The sequence below is a fragment of the Tachypleus tridentatus genome, chromosome 2 (assembly GCF_004210375.1).
Source record: "Tachypleus tridentatus isolate NWPU-2018 chromosome 2, ASM421037v1, whole genome shotgun sequence".
NCBI lineage: Eukaryota > Metazoa > Arthropoda > Merostomata > Xiphosura > Limulidae > Tachypleus > Tachypleus tridentatus.
This window is the reverse complement of record NC_134826.1, coordinates 155,121,321-155,143,446: the sequence shown is the minus strand read 5'-3', so window position 1 is coordinate 155,143,446 and position 22,126 is coordinate 155,121,321. Positions and strand designations below refer to the sequence as shown.

At 33.3% G+C, this 22,126-nt stretch overlaps 1 protein-coding gene and 1 pseudogene across 9 annotated transcripts in view; both read right to left on the bottom strand.

Annotated features, from left to right (window-relative positions):
* The window catches only part of LOC143245423 (heat shock 70 kDa protein 4L-like), a 48,815-nt pseudogene extending 45,274 nt beyond the window's left edge, over positions 1–3,541 (bottom strand). Inside the window, exons 1-2 of the transcript XR_013025624.1 lie at positions 3,215–3,541; positions 689–887 (exon numbers count right to left, since the gene is read on the bottom strand). The product of XR_013025624.1 is annotated as a heat shock 70 kDa protein 4L-like (transcript). The remainder of the gene's footprint in view (positions 1–688; positions 888–3,214) is intronic.
* Positions 3,542–9,521: 5,980 nt separating this feature from the next.
* Positions 9,522–22,126, bottom strand: part of LOC143245422 (neuronal membrane glycoprotein M6-a-like) — a 31,963-nt gene continuing 19,358 nt past the window's right edge. For all 8 annotated transcript variants that reach the window (XM_076491768.1, XM_076491770.1, XM_076491767.1 and 5 more), the window contains 4 exons: positions 20,174–20,327; positions 19,120–19,202; positions 15,163–15,228; positions 9,522–13,254 (listed from right to left, as the gene is read on the bottom strand). In XM_076491768.1, the coding sequence (XP_076347883.1) occupies positions 13,126–13,254; positions 15,163–15,228; positions 19,120–19,202; positions 20,174–20,327 (432 nt within the window). In that variant the 3' untranslated portion in view covers positions 9,522–13,125. The remainder of the gene's footprint in view (positions 13,255–15,162; positions 15,229–19,119; positions 19,203–20,173; positions 20,328–22,126) is intronic.

Genomic DNA, 22,126 nt, shown 5'->3' with positions numbered 1-22,126 from the left:
CATGGGTCACCATGCACCTCAAACACTCGGGTGGATGTTAAGATCCCAGAGGTAAACTGAAAGAACAGAATTTTCCCTGGGAGGTTCCCTCACCATGTACAGGAATCCACACTGAGGGGCTCTTAGCAATCAACAGTAAAGATTTTAAAGTTGTTTTGAAATGAATCTTTACTGTTTGAAGTTTTTACCTGAATGTCTTATTAGTGTTTAATGGAGTTCCTGGTGATTCTTGTTATGCACACCACAATATTGCTTCACGATATTTGCAACTTTAGTCTGCTGGATGGTGTATAAAATCAGACATCTACAACTTATAATCAATTATAGATAACTTGTATCCTTTCCTCCAGCTGGAATGTTCATAAACCTATACAAGAAAAAGCTATTAACAATAATAATAAACACCAAATTTTAAGTTTGTCACAGCAGGGTTAAGTAGGAATTCATAACCATCTTACAATGTTAAATTATAAATTTATCATATCTCATGTGAGAATACTAAAATACAACAGTTAATCTTCAATAAAGTTACTTCTAATCACTAGTATATTTAAAAAGACTTATTACAATTATTGTCATGGAAATAAAATACAAACTTCAATTAATCATAAAAAATAATATTTTACCTGTAGAAAAAATGCAAACACTTTTGTTGGTAACAAAATACAATAAAATGTCAAATTTTTACCTTAACACCAACACTGTTATTGTCCAGTTCACATAACTCATAAGGTAGGTACGTCACTTCCCTCTGAACTGCTGGGTCCCCTAGTTTCCTACCAATAAGTCTTTTGAAACCAAAAACAGTGTTTTTCAAGTTTGTCACTTGCTTATTTTTAGCTGAAACACCTAGGTCACGATTTTTTTCACCAAACGCCACATAGGATCTGATAAAATACATAATAATTACATATAAATATGCATACTTAGTTAAGCTTCAAAAACACAATCATCTGGCCAAATCCTAGCTGTATATTAGGTTACTATAATTTAATACCTACAACTATAATGTGCAAGTTGCCACATAAATGAGACCTTCAAAGTACTACAAACTGATTTAATTCACCAGTAAAATGAACAGCAACCATACAATGTCTATATACATTTTTATCATTATCATATGTTTATATACATTTTTATCATTATCATAGCTTATTTTTTCCAGCAGTATTTCTGTAACTGAGTGTATATAATGTAGAACTGATACAAAGTATTCCAACAACAAGTAAAATATGTACAGTTTTTAAAATTGACCAACTGTTAATGTTAACACTTTTTATGGAAATTACATGTCAGTCTTATATAATACAAAAAATGTCTAGTCTAATATAAGTTTTACCAAATTATTTAGTGAAATATATAACAGGAAACAGCATGGATTATCAAGGATAAAAATTACCTTACTAATGTAGGTTTTTGTGGACAATACTGTTTATTATCTATACCATGGAAACAGTGCACTTAAAGTGTTCAAAAAACGTTTTATAAAGTGATGTACAGAAGTTAATAGTAATGGCCAGGGTAACTACTTCATAGGAATTTAGGACTGTGAATTAATTGGATGGATGAAAGCATAAAGAAATTAATGAAGTTCAGTCAGACTGGACTCTCCTGTGGTACGTATCAGAGGTCAGTTATCAAGCCTTTCACATAGTGAATTAAATATTTGATAATGGCATTTAATTACAACAAAGTACCTTTAATTAACTGAAACGTTTTGAAAGTACATGGTAAATGAACTTCAGTTTGGGTTATCATTCAGATCATGTTTCACACAAATGGGAACCCACTGAACTATGCAACAGATAAAGAAACAAATGGTGGACGAGTCACTCAAGCTTAGAATCAGTGTTCTGATGGTAATATCAACATTACAGTATTTTAAGGTGTATTTATAGATATATTAAAGAAAGTCAATAGGCAATTATTTATGCAAACAAATCACCAGTCACACCTCACCCAGAATACTGTTTATAGTTTCAGTCTTGTTTAAGAAAGAATATTGCAATATTCTAAAGAACTCGCTGAAGACTTACTACAACTAGCGTGATTGAAGGACGTGTCCTATTACTGAGAATGACAAAGATATATTTCTGTGGATTTTATTGGAGTTTATAAGATTACCTGGGACTGGTAAGAAAAGTTTCTCAGTTCTTATTCTTACTGTCAGATGAGAAGACAAAATTTGCACACAAGTTTAAGATGTGAAGACTAGCTTGACTACAATTAAGACAGTTTTATTTTTCTAACAGGTGGACTGGTTTATGAAGGAAGCTGCAGTGGGCAGTGTTGGAGGCTAGCACCTCATAGGCAGGTTGCAGTAGACATCCAATACAGACCTATATCTCCACTTTACCATTTAACATCACTTTTCTATTCCCTGCAGACTGAATTGTCCCCTCCATTTGACCACATTCAACTTAATATTTTACCTTTTCATACACAAAGGACTAATATTTATTTTAATGCAGGAAACTATTAAGTTTATTTTTGAATTAAATATTCTAAAACAACATACTGCCATTATCACACTGCTAGCTCAAGAGTGTGTGTTTTCTTATAGCAAAGCCACATCGGGCTATCTGCCGAGCCCACCGGAGGAAACCAAACCCGATTTTAACATTGTAAATCTAGAAACACACTGCTGTACTCCGCTTGATCAAGAGTAAATTTATTTTTACCTGTACATCTCATCAAGTGTAAACATCACAAACGTTTCAGGTATATGAATTGAATATACCTGCTACGACGTGGTGCAAGCTTTTTACAAGGTCAAGTTTTTAATTTCAATAAAAATAAAACTTATACTTATTTTCTGGCCTAAAACGCACCCTAAACCTTTATAAAGAAATTAGAAAAGACTATTTTCTTGAAAAAGTCTGTGTATTTTCTTTTAATCGTCAATAAGTCAGTGTTATAAAAGATTAAAAAATAAAACAGTGAAACTAAAAGGGAGGACAATCTCTGCTATAATTTATTGAAATATAAGTTTACTTAAGTTTTGGAATTATTTGCAAACATTTTTAAAAGAATTATTTCCTGAAAAATAAATGGTTGATTTGAACCTAATTTACACAAGGGTTAGTAACAAATGGTCCTCATACTGTTTCTTGTTCCTTATACTAACCCTAACTGCGAATGAGATACTTAAATTTGTAAAAGCACTTACACCGGTAAATCATAAACCACGGTAGCCTTATTTGAATGTACTTACGGCGTGACTCGCTGACTGTATTCGTTAGCTATTGTTTCAATCCCTCCTGCTCGAGCAACTGCTATAAAACAGTTCTCATTTCCAAAATCAATTCCAATAACAGACATGTTAAAATTTGCTAACAAATCACACAATTACAGAACAAGCACCGTTAAGTGATGGTAACTTCCTTTTAATGGAACTAAGCTAAACGAGGAGAAAGTTCTGGAAAGTTCGATATCCGTACATGGCGTAAGTGTGTAGGTTAAAACGCCCCCTGTTCTTATAACCTGATTGTCTTTATGTGCCACTCACTTTCTACATTAGTCTATTTACAATGACAAATACAAAATAATATAAACTAATCATTACAAATTAAATTAGTTATCTAACGTTATGTAACTGCACATTCATAGCAATAATGTATGTATAATAATTAGTTTGAAACGTATAACAGAAATTTAACAATCACACAAAAATTAACCTCAAATATATAAATTACACAGATTATGATAAGTTTATTGCAGAAAACTTAAATGTGAAAGAATAAAATAAAAATATTTGTTTTTCGAGCTTTCGTCCCACATCTGAAAGGAGGCATGACTGGTAATAAGACTCGAACCTCAGGTCGAGCGCCCTAACCACTGTATCATGCCAGATTAAATATCAGGATTTGACCATTACTCTTACACCAATCTCAAGACCTTGGTATGTGTAACCGCAATTTCTTATTTTTACACGGTACTAGAGCATCAACCACAGAACATGACATTCAAAGTATATTCAAAGTATTGCTCATAAGAGTAAGTTACTTCATGTAATGACATGTTATATTTGATATGGCAGTTTAGCACATAAATGAGGAAATAAAATATTTTTACTTTATGATGAAATGTTATCTTTAAAGTTACATTGTGGAAACACAATAGCTAATAAAATAGTAAGCTGAAAAACAGCTACATGTTTCGTTATAAGAAGGTAACCAATTCAATTGTATTTGTTTACTTGTTTTTGAATTTTGCTCTAAACTACACGAGAAGTATCCGCACTAGCTGTCTCTAGAAGGAAGACAGTAATCACAACTCACTGTCAACTTTTGAGCTACTCTTTAGCCAACAAATAGTGGGATTGACGGCTTCATGTTTGGTGTCACGGGGATTTGAACCCGCCAGCCTTAGATTGAGATTCAAGCGCCCTGACCACGTGACCAGACTGGGACATTCAGTAACGTACCAATCAAACATCTCTTCATTTTTGATTAAATCTCGCAATTTTAGATGATTTACTTATTATGCAAATTAAAGAAGGAGCAAAGAAAAGATTTCTCAACACCCCTGGTTTATTAAATTTAAAAACCTACGAGGTTTAAATCGGATCGATTCTATAATGCATGTAATGCTCGTAAGATTTGCAAAGTGTTTAAAAGCAATGCTGTGTTAGAAATACGAGAATTAGTATTTAATAGTTAACTTTTCCGTTAGCAGAAAGCGAATCATTTAATGAGATTTTTTATCAATATTAGTTATAGCGTATATTCAACTACATGATTAATTAGCTGTATTATTTGTCCGTTAGAAACAGCACCTTTAGTGAGTAAATATCTTTTGAAAGTAGGCCTACACAACCGTGTAGACGTGGTAACAACTAGAATTGTTTTAAATTTCGCGCAAAGCTACTCAAGGGCTATCTGCGCTAGCCGTCCCTAATTTAGCAGTGTCAGACTAGAGGGAAGGCAGCTAGTCATCACCACCCACCGCCAATTCTGAATGAGCGAGCATGTTTGGTGCTACCAGAATTCGAACCCGCAACCCTCGGATTACAAGTCGAACGACTTAACACGCTTGGACATGCCGGACCCAACAGCCAGAAGGTTAACGAAAGAAACTAAATTGTTACCGCCAAGTAGACTGAACTTCACAGTATTTTCGCTAAATACTTTATAATAACCGACCTTGTGAAATAACAACATTAAAACAGTGGATTATTTTAGTGCAAATTATAAATTTGTTACTGCCATTTCAAAGTATGGTAATATCTAACCTGGTGAAACATTTTCCATAACTTTTTCAGAACTCATTACGGTGACCTAGATCAGTGTTTTCGAACAACTAGATATTACGCCCCGATAGACGTTTCGAATGTTCCACTGCTCCGTTAACATTAGTTTGAAATATTTTAATATTCCGAAAGCAATGGTGTGATAGGTAGGCGGGATCTGACTTTTGTATTTGATTGATCTTATGATTTAGATTAATATCGAACGGAATCAAATTTGGCTTTGTCTGATCGATGACAGCATTATAGAGTAATTTATGTTAAATTTTAGATTTTTAGGAGAGGGGAACTCGATTCGCAATCTGAGGATCGCGGGTTCAAATCCCTGTACCACTAAAATTCTCGTTCCTTCAGCCGTAAATGCGTTATAATGTGACAGTTAATCCCTCTATTCGTTAGTATAAGAGTAGGCGGTGATAACTAACTGCCTTCCATCTAATCCTTGCTGAGCTATGGACGATTGGCGTAGCTAGACTTCTCGTAGCTTTGCGCATAATTCAAAACAAAAGAATTCTCTGAGTGGTGGCAAATAAATTCGAGAAGTGGCAATATCTAGAAAACAAATGTCAAAATTCTAACTTTATGGAAGACCGACATATTTGGTTTAAATATTTCCTTATAAAGTTAGGAACTTAAAACCTAATATAATATTAAAATTAAAGAGTTTAATTAAATTGTGCGTGTAAATAAACCGATGTGAAATGCGCGTTTAGACTCGTACTTAAATGTTGGAGGCAGATAAAAAATGATGAAAATTACTAATAAGTTAATCATCTTTGTTTTGGTGAAATATTCATACAACATTTTGCACAATTCCCCCACTTTCACGTGGTTTAAATATAGAGTAAAACAAGTACCTCCAACTTTCTACTCCAAGATGTTTTTCTCCAAGTGAGACCAGTACTTCTAACTTTCTACAGCAAGATGTTTTTCTCCAAGTAAGACCAGTACTTCCAACTTTCTACACCAAGATGTTTTTCTCCAAGTAAGACCAGTACTTCCAACTTTCTACACCAAGATGTTTTTCTCCAAGTAAGACCAGTACTTCCAACTTTCTACACCAAGATGTTTTTCTCCAAGTAAGACCAGTACTTCTAACTTTCTACAGCAAGATGTTTTTCTCCAAGTGAGACCAGTACTTCTAACTTTCTACAGCAAGATGTTTTTCTCCAAGTAAGACCAGTACTTCCAACTTTCTACACCAAGATGTTTTTCTCCAAGTAAGACCAGTACTTCCAACTTTCTACACCAAGATGTTTTTCTCCAAGTAAGACCAGTACTTCTAACTTTCTACAGCAAGATGTTTTTCTCCAAGTAAGACCAGTACTTCCAACTTTCTACACCAAGATGTTTTTATCCAAGTGAGACCAGTACTTCCAACTTTCTACACCAAGATGTTTTTCTCCAAGTAAGACCAGTACTTCTAACTTTCTACAGCAAGATGTTTTCTCCAAGTAAGACCAGTACTTCAACTTTCTACAGCAAGATGTTTTTCTCCAAGTAAGACCAGTACTTCTAACTTTCTACAGCAAGATGTTTTTCTCCAAGTAAGACCAGTACTTCCAACTTTCTACACCAAGATGTTTTTCTCCAAGTAAGACCAGTACTTCCAACTTTCTACACCAAGATGTTTTTCTCCAAGTAAGACCAGTACTTCCAACTTTCTACACCAAGATGTTTTTCTCCAAGTAAGACCAGTACTTCTAACTTTCTACAGCAAGATGTTTTTCTCCAAGTGAGACCAGTACTTCTAACTTTCTACAGCAAGATGTTTTTCTCCAAGTAAGACCAGTACTTCCAACTTTCTACACCAAGATGTTTTTCTCCAAGTAAGACCAGTACTTCCAACTTTCTACACCAAGATGTTTTTCTCCAAGTAAGACCAGTACTTCTAACTTTCTACAGCAAGATGTTTTTCTCCAAGTAAGACCAGTACTTCCAACTTTCTACACCAAGATGTTTTTATCCAAGTGAGACCAGTACTTCCAACTTTCTACACCAAGATGTTTTTCTCCAAGTAAGACCAGTACTTCTAACTTTCTACAGCAAGATGTTTTTCTCCAAGTAAGACCAGTACTTCCAACTTTCTACAGCAAGATGTTTTTCTCCAAGTAAGACCAGTACTTCCAACTTTCTACAGCAAGATGTTTTTCTCCAAGTAAGACCAGTACTTCCAACTTTCTACACCAAGATGTTTTTCTCCAAGTGAGACCAGTACTTCTAACTTTCTACAGCAAGATGTTTTTCTCCAAGTAAGACCAGTACTTCCAACTTTCTACACCAAGATGTTTTTCTCCAAGTGAGACCAGTACTTCCAACTTTCTACACCAAGATGTTTTTCTCCAAGTAAGACCAGTACTTCCAACTTTCTACACCAAGATGTTTTTCTCCAAGTGAGACCAGTACTTCCAACTTTCTACACCAAGATGTTTTTCCAAGTAAGACCAGTACTTCTAACTTTCTACAGCAAGATGTTTTTCTCCAAGTAAGACCAGTACTTCCAACTTTCTACACCAAGATGTTTTTATCCAAGTGAGACCAGTACTTCCAACTTTCTACACCAAGATGTTTTTCTCCAAGTAAGACCAGTACTTCTAACTTTCTACAGCAAGATGTTTTTCTCCAAGTAAGACCAGTACTTCCAACTTTCTACACCAAGATGTTTTTCTCCAAGTGAGACCAGTACTTCCAACTTTCTACACCAAGATGTTTTTCTCCAAGTGAGGCCAGTACTTCTAACTTTCTACACCAAGATGTTTTTCTCCAAGTAAGACCAGTACTTCCAACTTTCTACACCAAGATGTTTTTCTCCAAGTAAGACCAGTACTTCCAACTTTCTACACCAAGATGTTTTTCTCCAAGTAAGACCAGTACTTCCAACTTTCTACACCAAGATGTTTTTCTCCAAGTAAGACCAGTACTTCCAACTTTCTACACCAAGATGTTTTTCTCCAAGTGAGACCAGTACTTCCAATTTTCTACACCAAGATGTTTTTCTCCAAATAAGACCAGTACTTCCAACTTTCTACACCAAGATGTTTTTCTCCAAGTAAGACCAGTACTTCCAACTTTCTACACCAAGATGTTTTTCTCCAAGTAAGACCAGTACTTCCAACTTTCTACACCAAGATGTTTTTCTCTAAGTAAGACCAGTACTTCCAACTTTCTACACCAAGATGTTTTTCTCCAAGTGAGACCAGTACTTCCAACTTTCTATACCAAGATGTTTTACTCCAAATAAGACCAGTACTTCCAACTTTCTACACCAAGATATTTTTCTCCAAGTGAGACCAGTACTTCCAACTTTCTACACCAAGATGTTTTTCTCCAAGTGAGACCAGTACTTCCAACTTTCTACACCAAGATGTTTTTCTCCAAGTGAGACCAGTACTTCCAACTTTCTACACCAAGATGTTTTTCTCCAAGTGAGACCAGTACTTCCAACTTTCTACACCAAGATGTTTTTCTCCAAGTGAGGCCAGTACTTCTAACTTTCTACACCAAGATGTTTTTCTCCAAGTGAGGCCAGTACTTCTAACTTTCTACACCAAGATGTTTTTCTCCAAGTGAGGCCAGTACTTCTAACTTTCTACACCAAGATGTTTTTCTCCAAGTGAGACCAGTACTTCCAACTTTCTACACCAAGATGTTTTTCTCCAAGTGAGGCCAGTACTTCTAACTTTCTACACCAAGATGTTTTTCTCCAAGTGAGACCAGTACTTCCAACTTTCTACACCAAGATGTTTTTCTCCAAGTGAGGCCAGTACTTCTAACTTTCTACACCAAGATGTTTTTCTCCAAGTGAGACCAGTACTTCCAACTTTCTACACCAAGATGTTTTTCTCCACTTTCTTTTATTTAGTGAGAGGTCCAAAGCATGTTCAGTCAGAACTTTCAATTGTCTATGCCCAGTTGGCAATACCAGTACATTCTTGATGAAGTGAAAGTTGACCTAGCCCAGCTTGGTAGATGAGCAGAGTTTTCCTCAGCTTTCATGGCATGTGCATTATGTTTAAAAATATAGGTTAGTATTTTCATTTAAGTTTTATCAAACCACATGCTTCTTGGAATATCATCATTATTTATGGTTTGTTTGTAATTAAGCACAAAGCTGTACACAAAAAAAATTAAAGAATCATTTTAATTATCACAACAAAACTTTCATTAAACAGAGATTCTAGATTGTGAGTGAGTAATCTGTGGATATGATTGGTTGAATCAACACGCTATTTGTATATATTTCATTCAACACATTAACAAGTCTGTGTGCATATTTTCTTGTATATGTTTTATTCTCCTTACAAAAACAATTAGACCTTGTGTGAAGTACAGGATATAATAACTTTCTAAAAAACACATACATGTATATTGTTACTAAACTAGGCTGTATAACCCCATAAGAAAGTTATTACTTCAAGCATTTTCTACAAAAATAATTATCTGAACCACGTAATATAACCCAGTAAGTATGGACAGTGTCAGTATCAAATCTTCACATAGGAAGCAAATCTGTGAAACATTACAAAAAAACAAACCAACATAAATCAGATCTATCAAAAAAATATAAAATAAGACATCACATTTAGTTGTGTACCACTTCTCTAACACACCAACACCTTTAACTTTGGTCTATGTAACTTTTATTAGCATATGTATTTAAATCTCAAAAATAGAACTACAAAATTTACATATAAGAGTTGAGGCACTAGAAACTGTTCCATATCTTAGCAGTTGGAAGAACCACTCATAACATTCACAGATAAACTTGTAATGTTCACTGTGATTAATGCAAACGTATTGGTTTGATTATGTTGTTATAAGGTTCATCCTAACTGTTATATTGTTGGAACTATAGAGCCATGACATACAAAATTATCATTTTCAATTGCTAATATTCAAGTTGAAGCTCACATTTTACTTTGGTGCTACTGTATACTCAGACAATCTCCTAACCATTATTAGCCAGTACAAGTCTTGTACACAGTTCTGCTTAACAAAATAAATCTTTGTCTGGACTAAAAAAATATTTAAATTTATTGAATTCTTTAGCAGCATTAACATACTTTGAAATATACACTATCTTTAAAATAAATGACTCTACGAAACAGGTTAGCAAAATAAGTAGTGACAAAAAAGTGTGATTTAACTTTCATGTATAAACACAGACATCCATATCTACATGATACAAAAGCTTTCACACTTGTCATTATCAAAATATCTTTAAAAAACAACCTGGGAATGTAACACCATCACAATATGATCTTGTGAAAATAGAAATATTCTATCATAATATTTAAAGCTATTTTAGTTTTATAATAGGAATAATGTTATATAGAATTTACATAGTTATATTTTACTGTGAATACATCACCCTGTATACACTAAAATTGCTGGACATTAATTAAATACTTGGATACTTTTGAATGAGCTCACCTGAACAGAAAGTGAGTTAATGTTTGATAAAAACATCCTTCAATATGTGTTAAAGACACTGGACAACTGTTCCTGATATGTTGTTGGTCTACTGAGATCTGTTACTAATGGTATTCAAAAACTATCTATGGACTGCTGTTGATTTCTTTGTATTCCATAATAAAGTTGATATTCCTTAAAAACTGAAAGGCTGAAGTAATGTAATGCTTGAAACAGTTTAGTGTAGAAAACAGAAATAATCCATTAAAAGCAGAGTTATTCATAAATATACACTCAGTGACCACTTTATTAGGTACATCTGCTCCTTAATGCAATAGCCAAAGAGCAAATCATGTGGCTGCAACTCAATATGTAAAACATACAGACATGGTCAAGAGGTTCAGTTGATGTTTGAGCAAACAGTAGAATGGGGAAGATGAGTGGTGGTTCCAGCATCTCAGAAACTACTGACCTCCTTTCCTGGAATTTTCACACAGTACAGTCTCTAGAGTTTACAGAGAATGGTGTGAAAAAAAAAAAAATCGATTGAGCAGTACTTTTGTGGGCAAAAACACCTTGTTAATAAGAGGTCAGAGGAGAATGGCCAAACTTGTTCAGGCCAACAGGAAGGCCACAAATACTCAAACAACAACTCTTTACAACAATGGTGTACAGAAGGGCATCTCTGAATGCACAACGCATTGAACCTTGAAGTGGATGGGCTGTAACAACAGAAGACCACATTGGGTTCCACTCCTGTCAGCTACAATCAGGAGTATGAGACTACAGTGGACACAGAATCATCAAAACTGGATGATTAAAGATTGGCAAAATGTCATCAGGTTTGAAGAATTTTTTTTTTTTCTGTGACATGCAGATGGTATGGTCAGAATTTGGCATAAACAGCATGAATCCATGGATCAATCCTGCCTTGTGTCAATGGTACAGGCTGATGATGGTGTAATGGTGTGAGAAATGTTTACTTGGCATACATTAGGCCCCTTAATACCAATTTAGTATCAGCTGAATGTCAACATACCTGATCATTGTTGCTGACCATGTCCATCCCTTTATGGCCACAGTCTACCAATTTTCCAATGGCTACTTCCAACAGAATAATGCGCCATGTCACAAAGCATGCATCATCTCAGAGTAGTTACACAAGTATGACAGTGACCATCAGTGTACTCCAAATGTCTTACACAGTCCCCAGATCTCAATCTAATAGAACACCTTTGGGATGAGATTGAATGGAATGTTCAGCAGCATGAATGTGTCGCTGACAAATGTGCAAGAACTGTACAATGCTATCGAGTCAGAGTGGACCGATATCCCTAAGAAATGTTTCCAGTACTTTGTTGAATCCATGCAGTAAAGAATTCAGGCTGTTCTGGAGGTAAAAGATGGTCCCACCCAGTACTAGGTAGGCATACCTAATAAAGTGGTCACTGAGTGTATGTCATTATTTTAATTTGGAATAAACACTACAGGCTAAAAGAATGTCAGAACTAATCAACCAGTTAAGTAAACAGCCACCCTACTCAGAACTAATCAACCAGTTAAGTAAAAAGCCACCCTAGTCAGAACTAATCAACCAGTTAAGTAAACAGCCACCCTAGTCAGAACTAATCAACCAGTTAAGTAAACAGCCACCCTAGTCAGAACTAAGCAACCAGTTAAGTAAAAAGCCACCCTAGTCAGAACTAATCAACCAGTTAAGTAAACAGTCACCCTAGAAGTTTATATAAATGTCTACAATTTTTTAATAATAGTAGTTTTGGTGTAAACTGTATGAACAGTAGTTAATCTTAGTGTCAACTGATAAAGTCTAACAATTGTTATTGTTCAATGATTACAGATTAATGTTATATAAGAAACTGAAATAAAAGTTACTTATGGATAATACTTCTGAAACAGAAGAAAACCTTATGTTAAGAACAATGAAGCTCATAATTTGATTTCTATAATACATTTCTAAATAACTTATAAACTGTCAAATGATTAAACAAAGCAAAACTTTTTAAAATGTGGTAAAAAAAGTAGCCTTTTCTAACTGTAACTACTTGAAATAGACATATTACACTGAAAAACAAGTAAAATACAAGCATAAGCAATCCATACTTTTGAATAACAAAATATTACTATATAAGATATGGTTACTTATAAAGAGAGCTATGTATAATCACAACTTCACGAGTATAATAGAGATTCACCAAAACAAACTTGTGTAACTGACTGTTTCTAAATGACGTTCCTACATCAGTCTCACAGTAGTTTATCATTGCTAAGAAATATTAAGGAGAGATACAATTATGTTGTTTATGGTTCTGTTCAAGGTTTAAACTTCACATTTTGCTACAAGTCATGAATAATTTCACTTTTGTTTTTACCAAGAAAATTATATTATTTGGAACAAAATCTCAAATGTCTGAAACTTGTGTCCTCAAGATTTCTTTTCTCACATCCTAAAATCTATCCTTTGTTAAGGTTCCCAATTCTGTGTCCTGTAGGTACTGCAGTTCTTGTAAATCCTGGAACTTTTCATTGTCTTTTATATGAGCATAGTTGGCAGACAAACATATTAAATAGTGAACCTGAAAACAGAAGAACTGGTTTTGTCATCTGTGTTAGTTCTTTAAATATGGTATAATATCCAACTGACCAATATGTAACTATACATCTTATAAATTTCAATGTACTAAGTGTTTATGTTCACAAAACTTTGCAAACTTTTGGTAAACAAGTCGTCTGTATACAAAATTTCATGTTTTATAATAAACTATTTTTTACTAAAGATTCATCTGTCAATTTACAAAGCCAACTAATTCATTGTGTGGTGATTTTCATGCTGAAATGAACGTATTTCTCATTTTAAAGTTCCATATTTCATGTTCTTGAACTCAAACCTTTCAAGTGGATACCACAAGTTTTTGTCAGTAAAACTTCATATTTTTTCTATCTCAGCATTTAGTACAGAGAATTCAGTAATGAAGAATCACATAAAACGTTGAGAAACATGAAGTAAACCTAACTTACTTCTTCCATTTCTTTATAGAATAGCTGACAAACAATAAGACACTATTCTTACAGCAAAATCTACTCATCAAATCTGTGTTCATTTAGTTGTAATGCTTTACAGTTGCACATTGACATTCTAAGAGTAAACCAAAACAAATCACACTACTAGCATCTCATTATCAAATTACAATTGCACAATAACATATACATGCTAGGGACATTGAGTATTGTAGTAACTTGTTTTGTTTTATTATCCAAGCTAACAAGTTTCTAATTGTTTTCATTTAAGCTGCTTTTATAACAATAAATAAAACAAGAAATCCTATACTTATGTCTGGCCTTTTTGCTGTTGGAGGACAAAGCAACTTTAAAGCCTCTTTTTGTTAATGACATTTGTATTCCAAAAAGATTATTTTAAATATGCAGTTTACAACACAAAATATTATCATGAACAAAAACTACTATTATTTAAGTGACTTTTGAATTAAGTTACAAATAGTTTAAATAAGGTCTGTTAGCTGGTCGAGTCAGTAAGGTGACTGAAATCTGTCAGCACATTACGAGCTTAAATACCTAGCTCAAGAAGCATGGAAGTATCCCAAAACCTTGGTAGATATTGTGCAGCAGGCAAAGTACAATATTATACCTGTGGCTACCGCTTTCAAAGTGTTCCTGTCTGCTGATTATCATGATGTTTCAATCTTCCTTACCAAATCACAGGTTAAGTCATTAGTATCTCAGTTGAAAGCTAAATGTAAAAAAACTGATAGCAGAATCACAAAAGGGTAACAGTTGTTTAATTAATGATGCTGAAAACATGGATTTATTGATATATACTGAAATTACTCCTAGTAAATAGACCTCAGTACAAGCTGGTATGGAGAATCGAGGTGTTGTATTTCACTTGATGAAAAATGATCTCAAATAGATACATTCACAACCATCCTTTTTGCAAGTTTGTTTGTTTTTTGAATTTCATACAAAGCTACTCGAGAGCTATCTGTGCTAGCCATCCCTAATTTAGCAGTGTAAGACTAGAGAGAAGGCAGCTAGTCATCACCACCCACCGCCAACTCTTGGGCTACTCTTTTACCAACAAATAGTGGGACTGACCGTAACATTATAACGCCCCCACGGCTGAAAGGGCGAGCATGTTTTGGCGCGATAGGGATGCGAACACCCGACCCTCAGTTACGAGTCGCACGCCTTAACACGCTTGGCAATGCCAGGTCACCTTTTTGCGAGTTTCTGAATTTAATATTCAACAAACTGTAGTGTAAATACACCCATTAGCTCTTAAGGAGCATGTTAAAAGTTAAGTAAAAAAATATAATTTGTAAGTAGCTTTAATAAAAACGAATGAAAATACAAACCCTTCTAATAGAGATAATCAAATACATTTAGGTTTACATTAAATGACTGCTTACACACAAAATAGTATACTAATAAAATCTATATGCTGGACTTCATAAAGTAAAACTTACCAAGCTGATAACTACCAGCACGCATGCTGCTGTTGCCAAGAGATACATAATGGTTGCTTGCTCCACCTACAGAGAGAAATAAGGTCAGTATCATAAACTGAAATATTGCTTGGACAGTAATAACTACAAAGTAAAACTATGTATTATCTACAGTTATAGAAATCTGATGTCAAACCTGTGAAAATGTCCACAAAGTATGAGTGACAACACTATAAACTAAGCTGAATAAATAAACAAAAGATAATTTTATTGTAATCTTTCAAAAACAAAATTTCACGTTCATTATTTTATATAATTAAAGTTCTGATTCTAATATGAAGTCTAGAAATTTGTTATAATCAGATCACCTACTGGAATTAACTATTGATTTACAAACAGTTGAAACCAAACTAACATTACAAGAAGCTTACACTCATGGTTCTCACTAGAGTTCCAAACTTACTACTTTTTATACTTTTCAAGAATCTCAGAAAGATTAAAGAGTTATGAAAAAGGGGAAAAAAGCACTTTAGTTTCAACAAAAACCTATTATTTATAATGAACACTACATGTTACTTACCTTCAGCAAGTGTTAAAACTATTATTTATAATGAACACTACATGTTACTTACCTTCAGCAATTGTTAAAACTATTATTTATAATGAACACTACATGTTACTTACCTTCAGCAAGTGTTAAAACTATTATTTATAATGAACACGTTTACCTTCAGCAAGAGTTAAAACTATTATTTATAATGAACACATGTTACTTACCTTCAGCAAGAGTTAAAAACTATTATTTATAATGAACACTACATGTTAAAGTACTAGTTAAAACTATTCATTTCTTATTCCCCTTTACAATTTATTTTGGTCAAATGAACATGTTATATAGATATTACTATAAGAACCCATTAGTGTACCAACTACTAAACTGATTTCTTACCAATTATTTTGAAGTAGAATATAAATAAAAACCTTAACGATTTGAAAATTAAAACTTTACAATATACTTAAATAGAACTAGTGTCATGGTAGAGTTCACCATATTTACATACACTCCATTACAATATACTTAAATAGAACTAGTGTCATGGTAGAGTTCACCATATTTACATACACTCCATTACAATATACTTAAATAGAACTAGTGTCATGGTAGAGTTCACCATATTTACATACACTCCATTACAATATACTTAAATAGAACTAGTGTCATGGTAGAGTTCACCATATTTACATACATTCCATTACAATATACTTAAATAGAACTAATGTCATGGTAGAGTTCACCATATTTACATACACTCCATTACAATATACTTAAATAGAACTAGTGTCATGGTAGAGTTCACCATATTTACATACACTCCATTACAATATACTTAAATAGAACTAGTGTCATGGTAGAGTTCACCATATTTACATACACCCATTACAATATACTTAAATAGAACTAGTGTCATGGTAGAGTTCACCATATTTACATACATTCCATTACAATATACTTAAATAGAACTAGTGTCATGGTAGAGTTCACCATATTTACATACATTCCATTACAATATACTTAAATAGAACTAGTGTCATGGTAGAGTTCACCATATTTACATACACTCCATTACAATATACTTAAATAGAACTAGTGTCATGGTAGAGTTCACCATATTTACATACATTCCATTACAATATACTTAAATAGAACCAGTGTCATGGTAGAGTTCACCATATTTACATACACTCCATTACAATATACTTAAATAGAACTAGTGTCATGGTAGAGTTCACCATATTTACATACATTCCATTACAATATACTTAAATAGAACTAGTGTCATGGTAGAGTTCACCATATTTACATACACTCCATTACAATATACTTAAATAGAACTAGTGTCATGGTAGAGTTCACCATATTTACATACACTCCATTACAATATACTTAAATAGAACTAGTGTCATGGTAGAGTTCACCATATTTACATACATTCCATTACAATATACTTAAATAGAACCAGTGTCATGGTAGAGTTCACCATATTTACATACATTCCATTACAATATACTTAAATAGAACTAGTGTCATGGTAGAGTTCACCATATTTAAATACATTCCATTACAATATACTTAAATAGAACCAGTGTCATGGTAGAGTTCACCATATTTAAATACATTCCATTACAATATACTTAAATAGAACTAGTGTCATGGTAGAGTTCACCATATTTAAATACATTCCATTACAATATACTTAAATAGAACTAGTGTCATGGTAGAGTTCACCATATTTACATACACTCCATTACAATATACTTACATTGAACCAGTGTCATGGTAGAGTTCACCATATTTACATACACTCCATTACAATATACTTACATTGAACTAGTGTCATGGTAGAGTTCACCATATTTACATACACTCCATTACAATATACTTACATTGAACCAGTGTCATGGTAGAGTTCACCATATTTACATACACTCCATTAAAATATACTTACATTGAACCAGTGTCATGGTAGAGTTCACCATATTTACATACACTCCATTACAATATACTTACATTGAACCACTGTAGTGGTAGAAATCACCAGGTTTAAATAAATTTCATTACAATATACTTACATAGAACCACTGTAGTGGTAGAGTTCACCAGGTTTAAATAAATTCCATTACAATATACTTACATATAACCACTGTAGTGGAAAATATCACCAGGTTTAAATAAATTCCATTACAATATACTTACATAGAACCACTGTAGTGGTAGAGATCACCAGGTTTAAATAAATTCCATTACAATATACTTACATAGAACCACTGTAGTGGTAAAGTTCACCAGGTTTAAATAAATTCCATTACAATATACTTACATAGAACCACTGTAGTGGTAAAGTTCACCAGGTTTAAATAAATTCCATTACAATATACTTACATAGAACCACTGTAGTGGTAGAGATCACCAGATTTAAATAAATTTCATTACAATATACTTACACAGAACCACTGTAGTGGTAGAGTTCACCAGGTTTAAATAAATTCCATTACAATATACTTACATAGAACCACTGTAGTGGTAGAGATCACCAGGTTTAAATAAATTCCATTACAATATACTTACATAGAACCACTGTAGTGGTAAAGTTCACCAGGTTTAAATACATTCCATTACAATATACTTACATAGAACCACTGTAGTGGTAGAGATCACCAGGTTTAAATAAATTCCATTACAATATACTTACATAGAACCACTGTAGTGGCAGAGATCACCAGGTTTAAATAAATTCCATTACAATATACTTACATAGAACAACTGTAGTGGTAGAGATCACCAGGTTTATATAAATTCCATTACAATATACTTACATAGAACCACTGTAGTGGTAGAGATCACCAGGTTTAAATAAATTCCATTACAATATACTTACATAGAACCACTGTAGTGGTAGAGATCACCAGGTTTAAATACATTCCATTACAATATACTTACATAGAACCACTGTAGTGGTAGAGTTCACCAGGTTTAAATAAATTCCATTACAATATACTTACATAGAACCACTGTAGTGGTAGAGTTCACCAGGTTTAAATAAATTCCATTACAATATACTTACATAGAACCACTGTAGTGGTAGAGTTCACCAGGTTTAAATAAATTCCATTACAATATACTTACATAGAACCACTGTAGTGGTAGAGATCACCAGATTTAAATAAATTCCATTACAATATACTTACATAGAACCACTGTAGTGGTAGAGATCACCAGGTTTAAATAAATTCCATTACAATATACTTACATAGAACCACTGTAGTTGTAAAGTTCACCAGGTTTAAATACATTCCATTACAATATACTTACATAGAACCACTGTAGTGGTAGAGATCACCAGGTTTAAATACATTCCATTACAATATACTTACATAGAACCACTGTAGTGGTAGAGTTCACCATTACAATATACTTACATAATCTTTACAGAACTCCTTAACTTTACCCTCAGAACAAATGCGGAGATTTTCATATTTTGTTTCTGATGGAAACATGAAGTCTGTAAAAAATGAGAAACATATGGTGAACCAAATGTTTGTATGAGAATAGAGTTTAATAATCAAAACTTCTTTAATAAAACTTAGCCATACACGAAGGATAACATGGTTTCTAACCTTTTAATAAAGAAACCAATGCTGGACTCAAAACGTGAGTCTTAAAGTATCAGTAAGCCTACATATTAGTCAAATAATGAACTACAAATACACTTCCATTAATCCATAAATCTTTAACTTCCAACCATCTTGTGATCTACAAGGACAAACAACAAGATTATTTTCAATATTATTATGTAGAGATAACAAAAATCTTCAAAAAAAGGTTCTTTATTTGTACCCAACATTTCAGCTTATATCTTTATCATGTTACAGAACTCGTGCATGTAACGTGCCTTCAAATACCCACGTACATCAAGATTATGTATATAAAGGAAGTAAACCAGCAGTATTTCTTTCTCTACTTGTTTGTTTACATTGATGAAGCAACTTCTTTAGAAGTTTCTTCCCACTTTACAGAAACTTCCACTGGTAATTTTAAATTAAGAAGTGTTACAATGGACTCTTTCATCGTAAGATTAGTGAGGTCTATTTCTGAAACTTCTAGAAACTTCAAAGGAAGGTCTTAAAGTAGTAGTATAATAGTAAAGAAAAATAATTAATTTCATATTATCGTAATTTAACATACTCTATTCTTGTAACCTTTTCAAACAATTGGACTAGATCAACATTGTTATGATTGCAATTATATTTACTGTTATTTAAAAATGTAAATTTTCTTAAAGAAACAGATAACAAATGAAACAGTTTGAGATAAATGTTGAATATTAACTTCTCTTTGTAAGAGAAACTACTTATTTTGTGAAATTAGTCTGAAAACAGTACAAAATATCAGTAGTGTCATTAAAGTTTTTTCCAAATTGAAAATATGAGTTGAGTGATAGACAGATCACATGTTTATACAAAGCATCCTTACCAAAGTGAGTGAGGTCTATACACTGTCTCTCACTGTCAGTAATCTTCAACTGGTTACACAACCCCCATGAAACCATGAAGACAAAGGTGATGACCACCAAACAAGCTAGCACCAAAATCCATGCCAAGTCCAGTATATATGTTACCACAAGAAACTGGAATACAGAGGTTTTCTTTATTATGTTTTAATAAAACATATGAACACAAAAACAGATTCCACAAGCAACTGATGTGAAATATGTTAAGATAAACCAATCTCTTTTTAACTAGATGGAATAAATTATACTGTTTGCAAACCTGTAAACGTTTTATTTATAAAATTTCTGTATCAAGTTTGGCCTAGCTTTACTTGCCTCAACCATAAAACTAGTTTCCATTTACAGTTCACATTCATCATTCAAATATAAAAGATTTCTTAAGCTATTCACCAAAGTCTAAAATTTCATTGGATAATCAACATGGTTCTGCTAAGGGAAAATGTTGCTTTACAAACCTTTTAACATTCTTTGAAAATGTTATTTCTTGTGTAGATGAAAATAAAGGTGTAAATCTGGTGTATCTGGACTTTCAGAAAGGATTTGGCAAGGTGCCACATAAAAGACTTGTGTAAAAAAAAAATCTCTACAGATGTGTCTTAACAGTGGTATAATGGAAAGGGATCTTGGTGTAATAGTTGATCAGTCTCTAAAGCCATCCATCCAAGCAGTTTGCTGTTACTAGTGATAGCTAAACAGGATTTTAGGTTGAATCTACAGAAGTATTGAATACAAGTCTGAAGATGTTATAATTTCACTGGTTAGGTCACATTTGGAATATTGTGCTCAGTCTTGGGCTTCTTACCTTAGGAAGGATATTGAATTGTAAGAATGGGTTCAAGAAGAGTTACTAAAATGGTGTTTGTGATAGAGGGGTTGTCATGTGAGGAGAGCCTGATATCCATCAACTTATTTTCTCTTGAAAAAGAAGAGTTGTGGGGAAGGGGATCTGATTGAGGTGTTTAAGTTAGGGAAGGTGTTCTGATTGAGGTGTGTAAGTTAGGGAAGGTGTTCTGATTGAGGTGTGTAAGTTAGGGAAGGTGTTCTGATTGAGGTGTGTAAGTTAGGGAAGGTGTTCTGATTGAGGTGTGTAAGTTAGGGAAGGTGTTCTGATTGAGGTGTGTAAGTTAGGGAAGGTGTTCTGATTGAGGTGTGTAAGTTAGGGAAGGTTTTCTGATTGAGGTGTGTAAGTATTGTAAAAGGGAATTAATAGTGTTGGTGCTTCACCTTTTTTCATATTTAACAATAAGAATAATAGGAATAGGGGACAAAAATATACATTTTGTTAGGATGGTTGGGTTCTGGAATGAATTACCTTTAGATGCTGTGAACACAATACATTAAGTTAGTTTAAGAGAAAGGTTAAGTATATGAATAATGTCTGGCTATAAGATCTTTTTTATTCTTTTTACTAATTTCAGTTTAGTTTAGAGGATGGGACAGTCCAGGTGGACCAGTAGGTCCCTTTTTGCTCCAAAATATTATGTACTAATACTAAGCTTATGTGGAAAAGTTAAGAGCACTTTTTTTGATTTTCTGCAAGTTACTTAAAGTATAACCTAAAGGAATAGAAAACATTAACAGCTGGAACTCAATTAAACTTCCAATCTGAAAAAACAAAACAGTGATATAATACAAAAGTAGTTTACAAGAAGAAACACATAAATCATGTACTGTACATTCTCATTCAATACAGATCTTACACTGCAAGTCTCATTCAACACAAGTCCTACATGGTGCAGAAAAACAAGGACACTCAACACCTAGCAGGTGTAGATATGCAACAAAGACTACACATAAAAAAAGACACTCAACACCAGGCAGGTATAGATATGCAACAAAGACTACACAGAAACAAGGACATTCAACACCAGGCAGGTATAGATATGCAACAAAGACTACACAGAAACAAGGACATT